At 29.3% G+C, this 24,613-nt stretch overlaps 1 protein-coding gene and 5 pseudogenes across 1 annotated transcript; 3 read left to right on the forward strand and 3 right to left on the reverse strand.

Moving 5' to 3' along the window:
• Window positions 1–5,204: 5,204 nt before the first annotated feature.
• On the forward strand, window positions 5,205–6,188 carry LOC140178433 (rust resistance kinase Lr10-like; annotated as a pseudogene).
• A 226-nt stretch (window positions 6,189–6,414) lies between these two features.
• On the reverse strand, window positions 6,415–8,843 carry LOC112741160 (rust resistance kinase Lr10-like). The gene has a single exon (XM_072216067.1). The coding sequence runs from the start codon at window positions 7,363–7,365 to the stop codon at window positions 6,484–6,486; it is 882 nt and encodes a 293-aa protein (XP_072072168.1). The 5' UTR covers window positions 7,366–8,843; the 3' UTR covers window positions 6,415–6,483.
• Window positions 8,273–9,266, forward strand: LOC140178800 (rust resistance kinase Lr10-like; annotated as a pseudogene).
• Window positions 9,267–9,510: 244 nt separating this feature from the next.
• On the reverse strand, window positions 9,511–13,171 carry LOC140178243 (rust resistance kinase Lr10-like; annotated as a pseudogene).
• On the forward strand, window positions 12,125–12,986 carry LOC140178434 (rust resistance kinase Lr10-like; annotated as a pseudogene).
• Window positions 13,172–13,248: 77 nt separating the features above from the next.
• LOC112741165 (rust resistance kinase Lr10-like) lies at window positions 13,249–23,297 on the reverse strand (annotated as a pseudogene).
• Window positions 23,298–24,613: the final 1,316 nt, after the last annotated feature.

Below are 24,613 nucleotides of genomic sequence, written 5' to 3' on the forward strand. Positions count from 1 at the left end.
CGACACTTGCTTAAGCGAATTAGTGAGCTAACCACTAGACCAACCCAACTTGGTTAAATTATAAGTAAGGTTCTGAAAATCGAACCAAACCGACTGGTTCGACCAGATTAACCAGAAACAGATCTTATGGCCGATCTAGTTGACCCCTAAAACTGCCTTGCAAAAAACCAGTTTAAAAACTGACCGAACCGATAGTTAACCAATAAATCAACTAAACCGACCGAGTTTTTCAAAAGACCGGTTCTCTTCTTCAACATCGTTTTGATGGGAAAAAAAAAGTAAAAATCCTACCCTCTCCCTTCTCTCTCACTCTCACTCTCACTCTCACGTTCCAATCAAAATCACCGCTGCTACCACACAAGGCCTCACGGTTTTGTCTTTGGCGATTGGAAGAGGTATCCACACCCTTATAAGGCATGCTTCGTTTCCCTCCCCAACCGATGTGGGACCTTACAATCCACCCCCTAAGGGAGCCCAGCGCCCTCGCTGGCACATCAATCCGGGCTCTGACTCTGATACCATAATGTAACAACCCAGACCACCCGCTAGCACGTTATTGTCCGCTTTGGCACACAAGGCCTCGCGATTTTTTCTTTGACGATAGGGATGATAGCCGAAACTCCCCACACTCACTCGTCAAAACGCGTCATGCTATGGAGAAGTATCCACACCCTTATAAGGCATGCTTCGTTCCCCTCCCCAACTGATGTGGGACCTTACATAAACAATATTTGACAATTATTTTAGTATTTAATTATTATTATTATTATTATTATTATTATTATTATTATTATTATTATTATTATTATTATTATTATTATTATTATTATTATTATTATTATTATTATGATGATGATCAATTGATATCAACATAAATGGTCACCATTAAGGTAACAACTTGCCACTAAAAAATTATCGCATAATGAATGAGAATTAAAATGGTATCAATATAATTAAAACAATTAAAAATATTCTCGGTTAATAATTAATTTAATAATGCATTAAATATTAATTTTATATAATTATAATAACAATATTTTTTTAAATTAGTATAATCATGTATTATTCATTAAAAGCTAATTGTAATATAATTGTAATATTTTAATATAATTATAATAAAGATATTTTTTAAAATAAATTTAAAAGAGATAATAGTACTTTTATTTTGGAGGAAAAATGAATTCACGAGGAATTGACACGTCACTTTTATTAGTTGATAATGTATTAAATATTGATTTTATATAATTATAATAAATATATTTTTCTAAATTAGTATGATCATGCATTATTCATTAAATGATAATTGTAATATAATTATAATATAATTATAATAAAGATATTTTTCTAAAATAAATTTAAAAAAGAGAATAGTAGTTTTATTTTGGAGAGAAAATAAATTCATGAGAAGTTGACACCTTACTTTCATTAGTAGAAAAAAATCCAGTTTTAGGGAAAAAAAACTCAATTTTAGAGGAGAAAACCCAGTTTTAGTATATTTAATAGATCTATTTTAGTAAACTACTTTATTCAATAAATCACATGTATATACTCAATGTAACTATAAATAACCTGATAATATTTAAACCCACTAATAAATTTTTATATGTTTTTTTTACTGTGAAGTAAGAACATATCAAAATCAACTCAAAATGAACAACAAATTATTAGAGAATTTTAATGCACAAAATTCTCCAATAAACAATAAATAATTTAAATCTATTAAAAAATAACTTAACACTCTCCTTTGATGCCTGCAAAATATATACCTGAAATAATATTATATCAATGTTAGTATGCAAAATTATATGATTAATGTAATTTTAAAATAGTTTATAAAAAAAACTACGTGTGAAGTAGGAATTTCTAAATGATAAATAGTTATAAAAATTCACTATTACTCATTATATATATATATATATATATATATATATATATATATATATATATATATATATATATATACTAATTGTACACGGTAATAATTAGTCAATATTTTTAATAGAGATACTACAATTAAGTGAAAATTGTATCATTATATTTTATTAATTTTATGATTAATTCAATAGAGATACTTGCTCAGTATATATTTTATCTACATTAATTATATCCAATATTTTTAAGAAAGAGTTAAAAGAGGAGAAACATAAATATATATAATATTATTGCTATGCAGGAAGCAGATATAAATTGGTACGTTCTTTTTTATTATGTTATACAACTTAAAATTATAATATCATGTTACTATTAATTTTAGATACTTACTATAATTATATCAAATTTAATTATGACTTTAAATAAATAAAATAGATAACCATCAATATTATTTTTTATTTTTTTTATATTCAATATTAACTGTAAATATAAAAAATACAACAACTAATGAATAAAAATATGAGTAAAAAATAAAACATCTACATTAATATTCAATTTGTTAACTAATTAATCTTGTGTCCATATAATATAATTTTATGGTAATATTATGAATCACAATTTTTTTATTCCACAAAAGAAACACTATATGTAATCTTTAGTAGTACAAAAATATTTATAAGAAGTAATTATTAATATTGATAATCGATCACAATTTATTATTGATATCCTAATCCTTTTTAAAATATATTTTACTTTTTTAAAATATAATGTATCTACCGTTTAGACCTTTTCTATTATTATTATTATTATTATTATTATTATTATTATTATTATTATTATTATTATTATTATTATTATTATCAAATTAAATGGGTCATCATTAACGTGTGTACTAACTATCTACTAATAAAATTATTGCACATGGATGAGAATTGGAACTATATCAATTAATATATAACGTGTGCACTAACTATCTACTATTAATGTATGTAGTATTACATTATAAAATATAAAAATTGAAATGATTATTATATAGCTTGGATGGATTGGACTAAATATAAAAATATAAAATAGAATTGTATTATTAAATTTTAGTAATTTTAATTAGTTAATAATATAAAATAAGATAGAAGTGACTATTCATAATTGAATAGTTTTGGTTGATTAGACTAAAAAAATCGAAAAATACCCTAAATAAAAAGCTAAATTAACTTTAATATTAAATTCATTAATACGATTTTAATTTTATATAATAGTTAGATAACAGATTAGTAAAAGTAAATAGAATGATGACTTTAATTATTATTCGATAAAATATTTATTTAGAATTAAAAAAAAGTAAAAGTATGGTATTGTTAAAAATAATACATTTTTATGTTTCAAAAATTACATTTAAATAAAATATTTGTAAAATATAAAATTTAGAATAACATAGCTTCATGAACATTAATCGTTAATCAATTATGAACTAACATAGAATTATAATACAATTTATTTATGAAAAAATAATCAACAATTAATATTAATAAATATAAAAACCATCCAAACACTTTGATTTAAAGTATGAGTAGTTAATTATTATTTATTATTAATAATATTTTGTTCATAACAAAAGGTAAAAATATAATTATTTAGATTTCAATTTTAAAATAATTAACATTATAATAAGTAATAAATGATTTATTTTATTATGCATATTATAAGTTAATGAATTAAACTAACTGATATAATTAATTATAATTAATTAATTGGTATAAATAATAAATTATATAACATTTAAAAAGACAATAAAATGAATAAGAAGAAAATAAAAAAATAGAACAGAAAGAAAACTACAATAAAATAAATTGAGTGTGATAATTTTTTTTTTTGTAAATTTCATATCACATCCATTTCAATAATAATAATAAATGAAAATACGTCAACTTGATATCTAAGAAAAAATGATGAGATAAAATCATAATACAGTTCTAAAGTAAAAACTTAAATTAGGCCATAATATCATTGCACAATACAAATTGAAAATAATTTCACACTACAATATACCATAAACAGGTAAATGACTTAAATTTAAATACAAAACATTTTTTATTTATACATACATGATAACACCAAGGTCTATAAATGTATCATGGATAACATATCATATATAGCTCTGAATGATGAACACTGGAGTTGGAGAGTGTGGTGGTTTGTGTCCACGATAGTTGCATTCTTGCAACGACGCCTCTTAGGCGGAAAAAAAATTGTTGTAAAAGCTATCCAATGAAAGAGTAATTGGTAAACAAAATATATTTTCTTCTAGCATATATGGTCTTTTATAGTGGTAAAATAAAAATGGAAGGAATAAAATTTTTTATCTTTATATTAGGGAATAGAATTTGATATTTATCCTAATAAAATTATTATTATTATTATAAATGGGTTATCATTAAGGTAACAACTTGCCATTAATAAAATTATTGGATAATGAATAAGAATTAGAATGGTATCAATATAATTAAAATGATTAAAAATATTTTTGATTGATAATTAGTTTAATAATGCATTAAATATTAATTTTATATAATTATAATAAAGATATTTTTCTAAATTAGTATAATTATGTATTATTTATTAAAATGATTAAAAATATTTTTTATTGATAATTGATAAGTAGTTTAATAATGCATTAAATATTGATTTTATATAATTATAATAAAGATATTTTTTTAAATTAGTATAATTATACATTATTCATTAAATGCATTCATTTTGGAGGAAAAATAGCTATAGGTTGATAAGGAATTGACACATCACTTTCATTAGTTGGGAAAAAACCTAATTTTAATATATTAAGTAGATTATAAAATAGTTTTATTATAGTTAAAATATTAACCCTAATTAAATTAAAGTGACTCAAGTTATAAATATAGTTAGTTATTATATTAAAATATTATCACATCATAAAGAATAAATTACATATTATTTTAGAGAAGATTTGGTAGAATTTATTTTTATTTATTGTTTCAACTATTTTTTTTTATTTTCATCAGTAATTAGTGACGATAATGATTGTTAATCTACTTGTTCAGGAATGCACAATTTCATATCAATTCCCTGAAGCTCCTTTGACTACTCATTGATGATGGCTGAAAAGACCAGAGTAAATGCATTCGGACTTAGAATTTTGATAGGAACAATAATTTTTGTTGTTCTTATCATTTATCAATGGAGAAGAAGACACATGTCATCATATGAGAATATCGAGATATTCTTACAAAAAAATAATAATAATCTGGTGCCAATAAAATATTCGTATAGAGAAATAAAAATGATGACAAAAATTTTTTAAAGAAAAATTAGGTAAATGTGATTTTGGTTCTGTATACAAAAGAAAGCTACGCAGTGGACTTTTTGTAGCAATAAAGATATTAGATACATCTAAATCTAGTGAACAAGATTTCTTTAGTGAAATAATGGCCATCGGAAGAATTCACCATATAAATGTGGTGAGATTGGTTGAATTTTGTGTCGAAGGATCAAAATGTGCTCTAGTGTATGATTTTATGCCTAATAGTTTCCTTGATAAATATATTCTCTCTGAAGAAGAAAATATTTTTTTTAAATTATGAAAAAATATATGAGATATCATTGGAAATCACTAGAGGTATTTCTTACCTTCATGAAGGGTGTGACATGCAAATTTTGCACTTCGACATTAAACCACATAACATTCTTTTAGATGAAAATTTTATCCCAAAAGTTTCTGACTTTGGATTATCAAAATTATATCCTAGAGATAATAGCATTGTCAGTTTGATGGATAGAAGAGGGACAATTGGATACACTGCACCCAAATTATTTTACAACAATATCGGAGGAGTCTCGTACAAGGCTGATATATATAGTTTTGGAATGTTGTTGATGGAAATGGCAAACAGAAGGAAGAATTTGAATCTACATGCAGAGAATTCAAGCAGCACATTCTTTCCAACCTAAATTTATAATCAATTCAGCAACAATGAATATATAGAATTGGACAATATCACAGAGAATGAGAGGTTATATATAAGAAGATGATAATTGTTGCACTATGGTGTATCCAGCTAAAATTCTGTAATCGTCCTTCAATGAAACAAGTTGTGGAGATGCTTGAAGGAGAATCTGAAGACCTAACAATGCCTCCAAAGCCTTCCTTGTATCCAGGTGGCGAAGAAGAACTTGATATAAAGCTAGACCAAACATCAACATCACATTATGACTCAGAATGTGCCAACAGTAATATATCAAAGATTGAGAAAAGCTTTAAGTATTCTAGTTGTAAAAGATTTTAGTATACAGTAACCTACTTCAATTGTTTATTAATTTATTACTCATTGTACTCCTTCTTCACTAAGTATTTGCATTTGTTTATTAAGTTTAAAATAATTTTAAACTTCACTAAGTGCAAATACTTAGTAAAGAAGGAGAATGATAAGTAATAACTTAATAAACAATTGAAGTAAGTTACTGTATACTAAAAGCTTTTACAATTAGAATACTAATTTTCTCAATCTCTGATATATTACTATTGGCACATTCTGAGTCATAATGTGATGTTGATGTTTGTTCTAGCTTTAAATCAAGTTCTTATTCGTCGCCTGGATACAAGGAAGGCTTTGGAGGCATTGTTAGGTCTTCTGCTTTTCCTTCAAGCATCTCCACAACTTGTTTTATTGAAGGACGATCACAGAGTTTTAGCTGGATACATCGTAGTACAACAATTATCATCTTCTTATATATGTTCTTCTCATTATCTGTGATATTGTCCAATTCTATATCTTCGTTGTTGCTGAATTGATTATAAATCCAGGTAGGAAAGAATGCGCTGCTTGAATTCTCTGCATGCGGATTCAAATTCTTCCTTCTATTTGCCATTTTCATTAACAACATTCTAAAACTATATACATCAGCCTTGTACGAGACTCCCCCGATGTTGTTGTAAAATAATTCGGGTGCAGTGTATCCAATTGTCCCTCTTCTATCGGTCAAACTGACAATACTATTATCTCTAGGATATAATTTTGCTAATCCAAAATCAGAAATTTTTGGAAAAAAATTTTCATCTAGAAGAATATTATGTGGTTTAATGTCAAAGTGCAAAATTTGCATATCACACCCTTCATGAAGATAAGAAATACCTCTAGCAATTCCCAATGATATCTCATATATTTTCTCATAACTTAAAAAAATGTTTTCTTCTTTAGAGAAAATATATGTTTCAAGGAAACCATTAAGCATGAAATCACACCCTAGAGCACGCTTTGATCCTTCGACACAAAATCCAACCAGTCTCACCACATTTATATGGTAAATTCTTTCAATGGTTGTTATTTCACTAATGAAATCTTGTCCATCAGATTTAGATGTATATAACATCTTTATTGCTACAAAAGATTCACTGCGTAACTTCCCTTTGTGTACAAAACCAAAACCACCTTTACCTAATTTTTTTTTATTTTTTGTCATCATTTTTTTTCTCTATACGAATATTTTTTTGGCACCAGATTATTATTACCTAGTAAGAATATCTCGATATTTTAATATGATGATATGTGTTTTCTTCGCCATTAATGAGTGATAAGAAAAACAAAGATTGTTGTACTATCAAAATCTTGAGTCTGACTGCGTTTACCGGGGTCTTTCCAGCCGTCATCAACGAGTAGCCAAAGAAGCTCCGAAAAATTGATCTTAAATTGTGCAATCCTGAACAGGTAGGTTAACAACATTTATCGTTACTAATTACTGATGAAATTGAAGAAAAGAAAATAGCTGAAACCAGATACAAGATTCAACATCTCACCTCCACTAACAAAAGGAACAATTCCGCTAGGTAACCAACATAGAATCTGCCAACTCCTGCCAACTCTTATTGGACTGGGCCCAAAATCCACTAACATAAAAAATATCATCCCAACTTAATCCTAACCTAAGTAGCTATGCCGCACCCTCTCCCTCTCCTCTCCCATCTTACACATAGTGCCCACAAATCCTAAACAACTGCGCCATCGCCTAACAGTGTGGACGAGCGTCCCCCGGTGACAAGACGTCGGAGACGACAACCAGACTCATTACCGAAGAGAGCTCTGCGCGCCGTCAATCTTCGTACAACCACACCGGCAGCCTCGACTTGAGCATCGATCCGCTACAAGACGCTAGCGACGACAAATTCAGATCAATTTCCCGAAGCTCCTTTGACTACTCATTGATGATGGCTGGAAAGACCACAGTAAATGCATTCAGACTCAGGGTTTTGATAGGAACAATTATCTTTGTTGTTCCTATCATTTGTCAATGGCGAAGAAGACACATGTCATCATATGAGAGTATCGAGATATTCTTACAAAATAATAATAATCTGGAGCCAATAAAATATACGTATAGAGAAATAAAAATGATGACAAAAAATTTTAAAGAAAAATTAGGTAAAGGTGGTTTTGGTTCTGTATACAAATGAAAGCTACACAGTGGATCTTTTGTAGCAGTAAAGATATTAGATACATCTAAATCTAAAGAACAGGATTTCTTTAGTGAAATAATGACCATCAGAAGAATTCACCATATAAATGTGGTGAGATTGGTTGCATTTTGTGTCGAAGGATCAAAACGTGCTCTAGTGTGTGATTTCAAGCCTAATGGTTCCCTTGATAAATATATTCTCTCTAAAGAAGAAAATATTTTTTTAAGTTATGAGAAAATATATGAGATATCATTTGGGAATCGCTAGAGGTATTTCTTACCTTCATGAAGGGTGTGACATGTAAATTTTGCACTTCGACATTAAACCACATAATATTCTTCTAGATGAAAATTTTATCCAAAAAGTTTCTGATTTTGGATTAGCAAAATTATATCCTAGAGATAATAGCATTGTTAGTTTGACGGATAGAAGAGGGACAATTAGATACACTGCACCCGAATTGTTTTACAACAATATCGGAGGAGTCTCGTACAAGGCTGATATATATAGTTTTGGAATGTTGTTGATGGAAATGGCAAACAGAAGGAAGAATTTGAATCTGCTCGCAGAGAATTCAAGCAGCACATTCTTTTCTACCTAGATTTATAATCAATTCAGCAATAGCGGAGATATAGAATTGGACAATATCACAGAGAATGAGAAGAACATATATAAAAAGATGATAATTGTTGCACTATGGTGTATCCAGCTAAAACCCTGTGATCGTCCTTTAATGAAACAAGTTGTGGAGATGCTTGAACGAGAAGCTGAAGACCTAACAATGCCTCCAAAGCCTTCCTTGTATCCAGGTGGCGAAGAAGAACTTGATTTAAAGCTAGACCAAACATCAACATCACATTATGACTCAGAATGTGCCAAAAGTAATATATCGAAGATTGGGAAAAGCTTTTAGTATTCTAGTTGTAAAAGCTTTTAGTATACAGTAACCTACTTCAGTTGTTTATTAATTTATTACTCATTATTGTCCTTCTTCACTAAGAATTTGCACTTCTTTATTAAGTTTAAAATAATTTTAAACTTCACTAAGTGCAAATACTTAGTAAAGAAGGAGAATGATGAGTAATAACTTAATAAACAATTGAAGTAAGTTACTATATACTAAAAGCTTTTACAATTTAGAACACTAATTTCCTCAATCTCTAATATATTACTGTTGGCACATTCTGAGTCATAATGTGATGTTGATGTTTGTTCTAGCTTTAAATCAAGTTCTTCTTCGTCGCCTAGATACAAGGAAGGCTTTGGAGGCATTGTTAGGTCTTCTGCTTTTCCTTCAAACATCTCCGCAACTTATTTCATTGAAGGACGATCACAGAGTTATAGCTGGATACACCATAGTACAACAATTATCATCTTCTTATATATGTTCTTCTCATTCTCTGTGATATTGTCCAATTCTATATCTTCGCTGTTGCTGAATTGATTAGAAATCCATGTAGGAAAGAATGCGCTGCTTGAATTTTCTGCATGCAGATTCAAATTCTTCCTTCTATTTACCATTTTCATTAACAACATTCCAAAACTATATACATCAGCCTTGTACGAGACTCCCCCGATATTGTTGTAAAATAATTCGGGTGCAGTGTATCCAATTGTCCCTCTTCTATCGGTCAAACTGACAATGCTATTATTTCTAGGATATAATTTTACTAATCCAAAATCAGAAATTTTTTAGTTAAAATTTTCATCTAAAAGAATATTATGTGGTTTAATGTCGAAGTGCAAAATTTGCATGTCACACCCTTCATGAAGGTAAGAAATACCTCTAGCAATTCCCAATGATATCTCATATATTTTCTCATAACTTAAAAAAAATGTCTTCTTTAGAGAAAATATATTTATCAAGGAAACCATTAGGCATGAAATCACACCCTAGAGCACGCTTTGATCTTTCAACACAAAATCCAACCAGTCTCACCACATTTATATGGTAAATTCTTTTAATGGTTGTTATTTCACTAATGAAATCTTGTCCATCAGATTTAGATGTATCTAACATCTTTATTGCTACAAAAGATTCACTGCGTAACTTTCCTTTGTATACAAAACCAAAACCACCTTTACCTAATTTTTCTTTAAAAATTTTTGTCATCATTTTTATTTCTCTATACGAATATTTTTTTGGCACCAGGTTATTATTATCTAGTAAGAATATCTCGATATTTTTTATTTGATAATATGTGTCTTCTTCGCCATTAATGAGCGATAAGAACAACAAAGATTGTTATCCTATCATAATCCTGAGTCCAACTGCATTTACCGTGGTCTTTCCAGCCATCATCAACGAGTAGCCAAAGGAGCTCCGGAAAAATTGTGCAATCCTAAACAGGTTGGTTAACAACCGTTATCGTCACTAATTACTGATGAAAGTGAAGAAAAGAAAATAGCTGAAACAACAGATACAAGATTCAACATCTCACCTCCACTAATAAAAGGAACAATTCCGCTAAGTAACCAACATAGAATCTTCCAACTCTTATTGGATTGGGCCCAAAATTCACTAACATAAAAAATATCATCCCAACTTAATCCTAACTTAAGCAGCTGCGCCGCAACCCCTCTCCCTCTCCTCTCCCATCTTACACATAGTGCCCACAAATTCTAAACAGCTGCGCCACCGCCCCCCTACTGGTGAGGACGAGCATCCCTTCGCGACAAGACGTCGGAGACGACAACCAGACTCATTACCGAAGAGAACTTTGTGCACCATCAACCTTCGCACAACCACACTGGTAGCCTCGACTTGAGCATCGATCCGCTATAAGACGCAAGCGACGACAACCCGAGTCACCGTGCAAGGAAGACGACGAAGCCATCGGCCGTGACTCCTCTCCGTTGAAGACAACGTTACCCATCCCGCGAACCATCTCAATTGGTCCGTCGCTGCGCTGCGCACCAACACGCCGGCACAGTCGAAACCAGCACCGCCTCCAAGACGCGTCGTGCAGGTTCTTCCCCCTCTGTTGCCATGTCTTCTCACGACTGTGTCTTTTTTGGAGGTATCTTTTTTGGAGGTATTTTTTTGGATGCGTCTATGTCATTTTGTGGTTATGGAGGTGTTTTTTTTGTATTGGATGTGTGCTAATGGAGGTGTCTTCGGTGATACGGCGACGACGCAAGTACCATAATGACCACAACACCTAATGAGGGGTGGGTTGCGATCGTGGGTCTAGGAGGAAGAGGATGCTGATCACAGTGACCTTGTGTCACTCAACACAATCCTTATTACTCAATTTTTTCATTAATGTCATTTTTTGAAACTCAAATTTATTAAAATAATTATAAAATAGTTTTATTATAGTTAAAATATTAACCCTAATTAAATTAAAGTAACTCAAGTTATAAATATAGTTAGTTATTAGCTTAAAATATTATCACATCATAAAGAGTAAATTACATATTATTTTAGGGAAGATTGGGTAGAATTTACCTTTATTTATTGTTTCAACTATTTTTTTTTCATTTTCATTAGTAATTAGTGACGATAATGACTGTTAATCTACCTGTTCAGAAATATACAATTTCAGATCAATTCCCCAAAGCTCCTTTGACTACTCATTGATGATGGCTGGAAAGACCACAGTAAATACATTCGGACTCAGGGTTTTGATAGGAACAATAATCTTTGTTGTTCTTATCATTTGTTAATGGCGAATAAGACACATATCATCATATGAGAATGTCGAGATATTCTTACAAAATAATAATAATCTGGTGCCAATAAAATATTCGTATAGAGAAATAAAAATGATGACAAAAAATTTTAAAGAAAAATTAGGTAAAGGTGGTTTTGGTTCTGTATACAAAGGAAAGCTACGCAGTGGACCTTTTGTAGGAGTAAAGATATTAGATACATCTAAATCTAGTGAACAAGATTTCTTTTGTGAAATAATGACCATTGGAAGAATTCACCATATAAATGTGGTGAGATTGGTTGGATTGTGTCGAAAGATCATAACGTGCTCTAGTGTGTGATTTCATGCCTAATAGTTCCCTTGATAAATATATTCTCACTAAAGAAGAAAATATTTTTTGAAGTTATGAGAAAATATATGAGATATCATTGGGAATTGCTAGAGGTATTTGTTACCTTCATGAAGGGTGTGACATGCAAATTTTGCACTTCGACATTAAACCACATAATATTCTTCAAGATGAAAATTTTATCCCAAAAATTTCTGATCTTGGATTAGCAAAATTATATCCTAGAGATAATAGCATTGTCAGTTTGACAGATAGAAGAGGGGCAATTGGATACACTTCACCCGAATTGTCTTACAAAAATATCGGAGGAGTCTCGTACAAGGTTGATATATATAGTTTTGGAATATTGTTGATGGAAATGGCAAACAAAAGGAAGAATTTGAATCTGCACGCAGAGAATTCAAGCAGCACATTCTTTCCTACCTAGATTTATAATCAATTCAGCAACAGTGGAGATATAGAATTGGACAATATCACAGAGAATGAGAAGAACATATATAAGATGATAATTGTTGCACTATGGTGTATCCAGCTAAAACCCTGTGAACGTCCTTCAATGAAACAAGTTGTGGAGATGCTTGAACGAGAAGCTGAAGACCTAACAATGCCTCCAAAGCCTTCCTTGTAACCAGGTGGCGAAGAACTTGATTTAAAGCTAGACCAAACATCAACATCACATTATGACTCAGAATGTGCCAACAGTAATATATCAAAGATTGAGAAAAGCTTTTAGTATTCTAGTTGTAAAAGCTTTTAGTTTATAGTAACCTACTTCAATTGTTTATTAATTTATTACTCATCATTCTCTTTCTTCACTAAGTATTTGCACTTGTTTATTAAGTTTAAAATAATTTTAAACTTCACTAAGTGCAAATACTTAATGAAGAAGGAGAATGATGAGTAATAAATTAATAAACAATTGAAGTAGGTTACTATAAACTAAAAGCTTTTACAACTAGAATACTAAAAGCTTTTCTGAATCTTTGATATATTACTGTTGGTACATTCTGAGTCATAATGTGATGTTGATGTTTGGTCTAGCTTTAAATCAAGTTCTTCTTTGCCACCTGGATACAAGGAAGGCTTTGGAGGCATTGTTAGGTCTTCAGCTTCTCGTTCAAGCATATCCACAACTTGTTTCATTGAAGGACGTTTCCTTTCTTTAAGAATCCAACACCTTGCAAATTCCTTTCCAAAGAGGCGAATCACCACTTTTGGCGACGGGCTGAGGAACACCAACTTCCTCTCTCATGTATTTACTACGTAACACTTTAACCCATAGCGCATTAGGAAGAGTCAATATTCCCCACCTGAGATTCATGAGAAAAGCTTCATTATTCTTACTCATCCTCCGTATGCCTAAACCCCCATTAACCTTTGGTTGGCAAACCTGCTCCCACTTAACAAGATGGGGCTTCTTCTTCTCATTCGTAGACCCCCAGATAAAAGATCTACTGTGAGCTTCAATCTCTTCACAAGTCAGTGTTGGTAGCTTAACCGTTTGCATTGTATACGTGGGGTTTTAGCTGGATACACCATAGTGTAACAATTATCATCTTATTATATATGTTCTTTTTATTCTCTGTGATATTGTTCAATTCTATATCTCCGCTGTTGCTGAATTGATTATAAATCTAGGTAGGAAAGAACGTGCTGCTTGAATTCTCTGCGTGCAGATTCAAATTCTTCCTTCTGTTTGCCATTTCCATCAACAACATTTCAAAACTATATATATCAGCCTTGTATGAGACTCCTCCGATATTTTTGTAAGACAATTCGGGTGCAGTATATCCAATTGTCCCTCTTCTATCTGTTAAAGTGACAATGCTATTATCTCTAGGATATAATTTTGCTAATCCAAAATTAGAAATTTTTCGGATAAAATTTTCATCTTGAGGAATATTATGTGGTTTAAAGTCGAAGTGCAAAATTTTCTTGTCACGCCCTTCATGAAGGTAACAAATATCTCTAGCAATTCCCAATGATATCTCATATATTTTCTCATAACTTAAGAAAATGTTTTCTTCTTTATAGAGAATATATTTATCAAGGGAACCATTAGGCATAAAATTACACCCTAGAGCACGCTTTGATCCTTCGACACAAAATCCAACCAGTCTCACCACATTTATATGGTAAATTCTTTCGATGGTTGTTATTTCACTAATGAAATCTTGTCCATCTGATTTAGATGTATCTAACATCTTTATTGCTACAAAAGATTCACTACGTAACTTCCCTTTGTATACAGAAACAAAACCACCTTTACCTAATTTTTCTTTAAAAGTTTTTGTCTTCATTTTTATTTCTCTATACGAATATTTTTTTGGCACCAGATTATTATTATTATTATCTAGTAAGAATATCTCGATATTTTTATATGATGACATGTGTCTTCTTCGCCATTGATGAGTGATAAGAACAACAAAGATTGTTGTCCTATCAAAATCCTGAGTCCGACTGCATTTACCGTAGTCTTTTCAGCCATCATCAACGAGTAGCTAAAGAAGTTTTGGAAAATTGATCTTACATTGTGCAATCCTGAACAGGTAGATTAACAATATTTATCGTCACTAATTACTGATGAAACAACAGATACAAGATTCAACATCTCACCTCCACTAATAAAAGGAATAATCCCGCTAGTTAACCAACATAGAATCTGCCAACTTCTGCCAACTCTTATTGGATTGAGCCCAAAACCCACTAACATAAAAAAAATCATCCCAACTTAATCCTAACCTAAGCAGCTGCGCCGTATCCCCCCTCTCCCTCTCCTTTCCCATCTCACTCACAGTGCCCACAAATTCTAGATAGCTGCGGTTCCGCCCCTTACCGGTGCCGACGAGCATCCCCCCGCGACAAGACGTCAGAGACGACAACCAGAACCATAACCAAAGAGAGCCCCCGCGCCATCAACCTTTGCACAACCACACCGGCAGCCTCGACCCGAGCATCGATCCGCTACAAGACGCTGGCGACGACAACCCGAGTGACCATGCAAGAAAGGCGACGAAGCCATCGGCCGTATCTCCTCTTCGTTGAAGACAACGTTACCCACCCCACGAACCATCCCAAGTGGTCCGTCGCTGCGCCACGCACCAACTCGCCGGCACAGCCGCAACCAGCATCGCCTCCAAGACGCGTCGTGCAGGTTCTTCTCCCTCTATTCTTGTGTCTTCTGACGACCGTGTCTTTTTTGGAGGCTTTTTTTAGATGCGTCTGTGTCTTTTTGTGGTTATGGAGGTGTCTTTTTTGTATTGGATGTGTCTGCTAATGGAGGTGTTTTGGTGATACCGCAACGGCGCAAGTACCGTAATGACTGCAGCACCTAAAGAGGTGTGGGTTGCGATCGTAGGTCTAGGAGGAAGAGGAGGCTGATCACAGTAACCTTATGGGCAGTTACTCAACACAATTCTTATTATTCAAATTTCTCATTAATGTCTTTTTCTCAAATTCAAATTTATTAAAATAATTTAAAATTTTTAAGGATAAAGTATATTTTTTGTCCTTAAAATTTGATAAAAGTTTCAAAAATACCTCTAAGTTTTATTTTGTTTCAATTTTGTCCCAAAAATTTTCGATTTGCATCAAATATATCCCTAATGGCTAATCTTTCAAAAAATTTAAAGACCAATTCAACAACAATTTCATAAGAATAACCCTTAACACAAGCAAATCAAGGATAATTTTCATGCATTATTGTTAGATTAGTCTTAAATTTTTTGAAAATTTAGCCGTCAAGGTATATTTGATGCAAATAAAAAATTTTTGGGATAAAATTAAAATAAAATAAAATTTAGGAATATTTTTAGAACTTTGGCCAAATTTTAGAGACAAAAAATATATTTTTACTCAAAAAAGTATTAATTTTAAATTGTCAAAAGTTAGCAGATTAACTCTCAGTACCCAATACTTTTCCTAAAAAACACACATTCTGAAGAAAAAGAAAAAAAAAGGTCAAATTAGTAATCAAAGTTCTAAAATATTTTTGTTTATGTATTTTATTATGATTACATTATTTACAATTAATTTTAACTTTTTAATTAGATATTACTTCATTCACATTTATCGCAGGTTAGAACAATTGTATAAATAAACAACTGATATTAATTATTTAAATTATCATAAAAAAAAACAAATTATTAAAACAGGATACAATGAACACAATCACACATTCTCTCGTACAAAAAGATAAAAAATTTGCGATCACAATTTAAATGTTAAGTCTTGCTGTTTAAAAATAATTCTAATATTAGTCTTATATCTAACTTAAGTAATATAACATTATTCAGATCCGATTTTATAAAGATTTTTTTAAATAATTTATTAAAAATAATTTTTGGAAATAATTTTTTTTATGAAAAACTATATTAAGTAAATTATTAAATTAAAATAAAATATTTTTAATAAAGACAAATTATAATAATTATATCTAATAAAATTATTTTTAAAATTTAACATAATTTTAATAGATATAAATATAAATTAATTTAAAAATTATCTCTTTAGATACTTCTAAAAATATTTATAACTTTTAAAAATTGTACAGAAAATATAATCCATTTTTATATACAAAACATAAGATTAAGTATTAATGCAGATATTTCTCTTTAAAATTTTACTTTCTATACCAAATCTAATTAATAGCATTTAAATTCCACATAAATGAGAACAAATATAATAATTTCTGTGTACCTTCAGTGAACCTCTGAACGAATTTTTGAATTCCTACAATAGAAAAAAAAAAGTTATTAATAATCAGAAACATGGGCTTTAGCCACAAAAAAAATAGTGACTAAAATCAAGAAAAATCGTAACGATGACACATTAATAACGAATTGATATCTATAGCTAATAAAGGTGACGTATTTTTATTTAACTACGATTTTTTATTTGTTAGCCACACTTTTATGAACCGTGAAGACAGGTAAATAACCACAGCTTTCACATCATTGCCCACGCTTCAATCCGTGACTAAAAAAAATAATGTAATCTATTTTGTATAATTTTACCACACTTTTTCCGTAGCTAATATTAGTAGGCCAGATTTTTTTTGCCATATTTTTCCGTGACTAATGTTGGTGGGTTATTTAGCTATGCTATTTCCGCAGTTAACCCAAATTATTTTATTCTATTTTTTTATCGCTAGCTTAAATTACCACATTAAAAATTGTGGCTAATCATGAAAGATAAATTTAAAAAAATAAATAAAATGTCATAATAAAGATGTTGTCTAACAGAAAATTATATCATGTAAAATTAAAAAAATATTATCTACATTTATATAAATAATATCCTTAATAATAAAAATATCAAATTAATATATAATGTTAAAAAGCAAATATCTTAAACTAAATAGATTTAAATTATTACAAAATCAAGTATCAAGATGCATCATTATAATGCATCATTATAAGATCTTGAACATTTCATTGGAGCACTTGCAACATCATCCAAATAAAATTTTGCTATTTCTTCATTCGTGGAAAAAATTGTCCCAATTTATTATTTAACAATAATAGTTTAATATAGTTAAAATTTAAAAGATGCAGGAATACATACCCAATATTCTTAGCAATGCTAAAAGTTGAGCGGTATCATCAACCTGAGATTAAAAAAAAAAGGAAAATATAATTATAGTCCAATAAATTAGTCCATATAAATCAACTGAAAAAAAAGTGTGTAAAAACCAAGCACAAATTATAGCCTCAAAACACACACTTGATAATTTGATATTAACTTATAGAATGACTAATGAGACAAAGTTTAGAGAAAATAGTAAGCAGAGAGTAAAATCAAGATATTTGCTGATAATCAATAATATACAAAGGTTCATCTAGAGGGAATAAGTTCTTGAGATGCTGCTACCTTTGAATCATCCAACTTATGCCATGTATCTGGTGCAGAGCGAACAAAGGAAAAGTAATGTCCTGAAGTAGACGAAAATCCAATATGCACAACAACTGCATATAGTACATATTTCAATGGCACCTATTACTAGAAAAAAGAGTTGTGCGTACGCATATTTGACTGAGTATTTTTCTTTTGTTTTTTTTCATAAAATCTTTCATTTTACATGCTTTTTTCCACTTCTACCAAACCATTCATGCTTTTAGGATCTGAAATCACTCACATAATATATCACGGCATCGAATGAAACAAAAGTGGAATTAAAATGATCAATTTAAGCATAAAAATGCATGTTTTCACATTTAGGTCAAAATTAGGGAGAAATCACAAAAGTATGCTATTTTGGTGATTAAACGTGAGTTTAAATGGAGTTTATATGATGAAATCCGTCCAATTTAATTTAAGCAAAAAATTATCATCAAATATGGATTCATCAATTCTCCCACACTTAAACAATAGTAATGTCCTCATGCTACACACAAACAAGGAGAATGATCAAAGGGTAACAACTTATTGAATGCAACTATCTATATGCATACAAGTATACTAAATACTATCTATATCTATCTATACTATGGTTTCCTATTGTTTTGGTGAAAACAAACAACTAAATTCCAAGCAAGTATATGGAGATATAGGGCTAGAAGCAAAGAAATAATTCAATGCAATCAAAATCTAAAGAATTGATTCAACTCATCAAAATGAAGTAACTTGCAAGAATACATGATAAGAGGTGTGGAAACATAGAATTGAGTGGTCGAACCCTTACTAGGTGTGTATACACTCTCAACGCTCGGTGTTTAGGGTTTAATAACTCAAGTCTCCTCTAATCATGTTTTCAATGATTTGCTTTTCATCTAACAATCAACAGATATATGATGCATGAATACAAGTATCATGAGGACTTATTAGGGTTGTAATGGGGTTAAGGTGAAGGTAGGATTAATATGGTTAAGTGGGCTAATAGATTGAATCTTTGATTAGCTCAAGTATCCCACCCAACCTAAGTCAACCTAATCACTAAAATGCAACCTAACTTTCCATTCTTCTCTTTTTATACACATTCATACATTTTTTTCATCCAAATCCACATATGCATTTCTTTTATTCATTTTTTTTCTTTTTCTTTGGGATAACTTTTGTCCCATCTTATTATTTTTTTCATTTCATTTTTTTTCTATTTCTTTTTTTTCTTTGGGATAACTTTTGTCCCATCTTATTATTTTTTTCATTTCATTTTATTTTTTTCTATATTTTTTTTTCTATGACAAATGCATATGGTTAAAGCAAATTGATACATGAATGTGCACCCATTTTCTAAAATTTTCAATGAATATCCAAAATAAAATTTTTCTCTACCAATACTTCCCAAAATTTCTCCCACACTTAAATGACACACACACTTCAACCTAAACTAATCAAAGATGCAATTCAAGGTAGTTCATGGTTTTTCGCTTAAGGTTGATGACGTGATAATAATTAGAACAAAAGGGGATTAAAAAGCTCAATATTGGCTCACAAAGGTAGATATACAGGTATGGCCATATGGGTAAGTAAGCTTTAATTCAAAAATGGCCTCAATCATGCTAAATGCATTCAAAACATCAAACATCGGAAATAAAGAATCAAGCAAATCTAAGATTGCAATCATAGAAGGAGCATAGCACACAAGAACAAAATAGTGGTTTAAATGTGTAACCACACAATATGGCTCAACAACTCACAAGGTTGTTTGTTCTATCTCTCTGCTATGTTCCACAAAAATTCAGTCAAGCAAGTTTAAAAAGGATTTTCCAAATCAATTCAATATATAGAACGCCCTAAAAACAAAATTCTTGAAAATCTTTGTTGTTTTTCACCAAAATTATTTCCTAAATGTATGTATGTATGTTGTGATGGATGCAATTTTATCAAAAAATTTTCAATATCCAAAAATTTCATAAAAAATCAATATGAATAATTAGGACAAAATTAAACTAAACACTATGCTATTCAATCATCCAATTACAATTTCTATCTATAAAATATATATCATGCAAAAATGTAAATATAAATATATATATTAACTAAAGTAAATATATAATAGTAAAAAATACTAACAAATATCTATAAAAAATATAATTAAAAGAATAAAAATAAAATGTAAAGTATTCGAAAAAAAATTTATGCTAAAAAATAGTGAATCCTCCCCACACTTAAGCAAAGAAAGGAAAAGTAATATCGTGAAGTAGACGAAAACCCAATATGCAGAACAACTGCATACAGTTCATATTTCAATGGCACCTATTACCAGGCAGGAAAAGGAGTCAGAACAAGGAATCAACAGTGGAAACAATAATATACTAAAATGCCGCAGAAAAAATATATAGGTGAGTTCTTCCGTGCCTAAAGATTGCGATTCTGAATTTACCAAAATGTTCAAATATCTACTAGAATATAGACAAGTGTTATCATATAGGTCCAACAAAAATAAAAATTTTTAACGAAGTTAACTATCTCCTAAAGGATTAGATAAATGGCTTTCGTAAAAGTTAAAGAGCATTAGTGTACTAGTCTACGAAAAGTCTGAAATGCTTTAATTTTTATTTAACTAGTGTTCTTCTCATTACTTTAAAAGACTATTTAAGGGTCATCTTATTAAATAATTAAAAATATTTGTTTATAACTTAAAAAATATAGATAATAAATTAACTATTTTTATTAATCTGACAATACATATAATATTAAATCTATTATTTTTAATATATCAGATTAAATTTTAATAATTAATAAATATTTATATAATCATATTATATTTTATCATTTTAATTAATAATAATATATAAGTTTATATATATATAGTGTAACACCGTATTTTTTCATATAATTAATTTCTAAAAATTTTGTGATGATTTATCTGTGATTGAATTTTAACATTAAAATTATAAAATATATAAAACTCAGCTAACATATACGAATCTGATAATATGGCAGATTCTTGCGTGTATATATAATATAGAGTCTAGAATTTTATAGGTTCACTAAAAAGTAGCGTCTAATAACTGATAGTATTTAGACCTACTAAAAATCTGACGTTCAATAATCATAATATTCATATTTGTTAAGGTGTAATGTTTTTATTTTTATCATATCTAAATTATAATATTTTTGTTTATTTTATTGAATATATATATATATATATATATATATATATATATATATATATATATATATATATATATATATATATATATATATATATATATATATATATATATCAGTGATCGAGTAATATAATTTTATTTAAATAACAAAATATAAATTTATTAATTTGTGTATTTAGTCTCATTTTTATAGTTAGACACTACATAAATTAGATTTGTAAAATCTTCTGTAGTTATATTAACAAAAATATGAAAATGAAAGGAAATTTGTAGTTCATTGCAGCCATAAAAAATGAAAATAAAATGTATTATTTTTACAAACTAGAAAAATGATATTAATGTACAAATTGATAATAGTTTTGTATTCTTATTTAAATTAATAAATAGAAAATTTTGATTAAATAAAAGAACCTTGAGTAACACTATAAATTTATTTTATATTATTAATATATTATGGTTAAATTTTTATTGTCTCCTGCTCATATTACTTTTATTAATCATTACACGCTAATTGAAGAACTTAAAATTAAAATTTAATTATATAATCACTAAATTATTATTATTGTTTATTTTTAATTAACAAGAGAATAAACCTAAAAAAAGTTAGAATAACTATTTTAGAGTGAAAAATACCAATTATATCAGTAATTAATAATTAATTATTTATTAAAATATATTGTGTAAAAACTAAATATAAAAATACTTAATATATTATATTCAAATGAAAAACAATAATTTTAGCTAACAGAAGCCTTTTCAATTTATATTTGTTTTGTAGTGCGAATTTACATAATAGTTAAGCAATATTTTAAAATATTTTAAACAAAAAATATATAACAATCTTGGAAAGTACCACACCTTCCAATCATCCACACTTGCTGACATTTCCAGTCTCTAATACTTTATTCGGTGATAATTAAACTCCGTTAAAATACTGTGTTTTTCGACAATTTCGGTACCAAATTTTTCGTCATTTAAGAACTCACCAAATATATAATAGAATGTAGGTGGCCGGGGAAACAACAAAACTTACATTATTGTTTTGATGAGAAATGGTGTAAGGCTGTAAGTCCAACTCCAGTAAGGCTGTAAGTCCAACAAAATATTCACGTAAAGTATAGACCGTGTACGAAATAAGAAAGAAAAGAAATGGACAATAAAATAAAGAAAGAAACTGATGATGACGATATATTCATATTGGAAAGGATGAAATCCGAGAAAGAAAAGACAAATTCCGCAGAGTGTTAGTAACACTGACACAATAATATGTAATGATTCAATTGATTTCTTTCAACATGACATGCATATTATTATTCTTATCCTAAAAGGACTTGATAACTTGATCACTTAATTAACTGATTTTGAAATCTATGTAAGAAGAAAGAGAGGAAAAGAAAAGAAGCATGGATAGATGTTAATGAATCAATGATGAAGAATGTAAGGTGTATAGTTTATACCTTGAAACTTCTTCCCAAAGTGGACCCTTGAGACTTGAATCTCCAAACACAGAATCCATATCCAACCTTATCTTTCTTGCCGGGGCCACCGGTTTCCACCACCAAAGTTCATCTTCTCACCCTCATCGCCACCACCCTCCACCGCCTCCAATAGCTATAGAGAGCTACAGAAGAAGATGATAGCTTTTTAATGTCGGCCTCCATGCCTTTCATCCGCATGTTGTCAGCTACGGCCATGGTGATGAAAGCACCAATTGATAGGGTGGAGTTCAGAAATGATAAGAAGAAGAAGAAATGTGGTATGTATTTATATTTAATTGAAGGAATTTAGAAGTAATCGGTAAGTGAAAGCAGAAAACAAGGGGAATATATAGTATACTCATCAAAGGGTTTTTATTATGCGCATGGAGATGCTTTCAGGGGTGAAAATATATTTTTTTATTTTTAGGTGGGATCGTGATATATAAAAGAAAATGCTTTAGTTTAATTAATTTGCTTTGGGTTGTATTTATTATCATTAGGGGGTTTATGGAATCTTCACTTTACTTTTCTTGCAGTAATGATATAAACCTTTTTGAAAAGAAAAAGCTTTTATTATATTTAGTAATTAATATTTTATAAATAAATAATTAATTAATTCTTTTTTTCATAGCTATAAAAAAAATATTTATTAGGAATTTTTGTTGATTTTTTCTTTTTAAAGGACAGAGGATTAGCTTTGGGTTCTCTTATGTGTGACATACGTAAGTGCTGGAAAAAGGAAAAGGAAAGCTAAGGCATAAATTATAACATGGATCGTTCAAAGAGAAAATAATAATGATAGCGAGATATGGTAGTAAAAAAATGGAAAAGATAATAAGAATACTAATATTTTTAAAAATTTAGAAGACATGTATTAGTGGGAACAGCCTGCAGATAGCGACGATGGAGATAATAAGATGGCCCATACCCCATTTGTAGGTAAGCTTTGCTTATTGGGCTTTCTTTTGCATTTACCTTCACAAGAAAGATTCCCATATTTTTGGTTAATATGAATATGATGGATGAATCACTTGTTAAACCTTTGAAGTTTGAACACGCTATGTATTTTACTTTTTATAATTTAATTTTCCTTATGCTTACTTTGGACCACACCATTCGTTATAATCAAGAAAAGAAAAATATTAAAAGACTAGTAAAATTTATTTTTTTAGTCAGTAATTAATCACTGGTGATACCGCTTCTTTACAAGTTACAAATATGAAGGACAAATTTATGATGGAGAAATAGTTAAGAATAATTAACTAAGGTAATTAAGAAAGAATTAAGAATTCAATAAAAAGCGAAACGCACGTAATCATAAAGTATAGTGTATGATTCAATAATAACTTAGTTCAAACGTGAGACAAAAAAAAGATTCCCAATAATTCAACTCCAAAAGAAACGTTTCAATCTGTAGGCGTCGCAGTCGCATTTATCTCCGATAAAGAAAAAACCGAAAAGAAAAGTGTGATCATCGATTATCCACTATTTTCTCTTTGGGTGCAAAATCTTTATTCAAATGCAACTTTACTTGTAAAGATGCTAATAGACTAATAGTAGAAGCCATTACAAACTTAATCTAGCAATAGCTTCGTTTCTAAATAAGCTTTTTATTCATGCTGAAAAAAAAATATTTTTTATTTCACATATTTTTAATATAATTTTTTTTATTACATATTTTATATTAATAACTAATTTAATTATTAATTTTGAGTGTATAT

The sequence above is a fragment of the Arachis hypogaea genome, chromosome 14, assembly GCF_003086295.3.
Source record: "Arachis hypogaea cultivar Tifrunner chromosome 14, arahy.Tifrunner.gnm2.J5K5, whole genome shotgun sequence".
Taxonomy (NCBI): domain Eukaryota; kingdom Viridiplantae; phylum Streptophyta; class Magnoliopsida; order Fabales; family Fabaceae; genus Arachis; species Arachis hypogaea.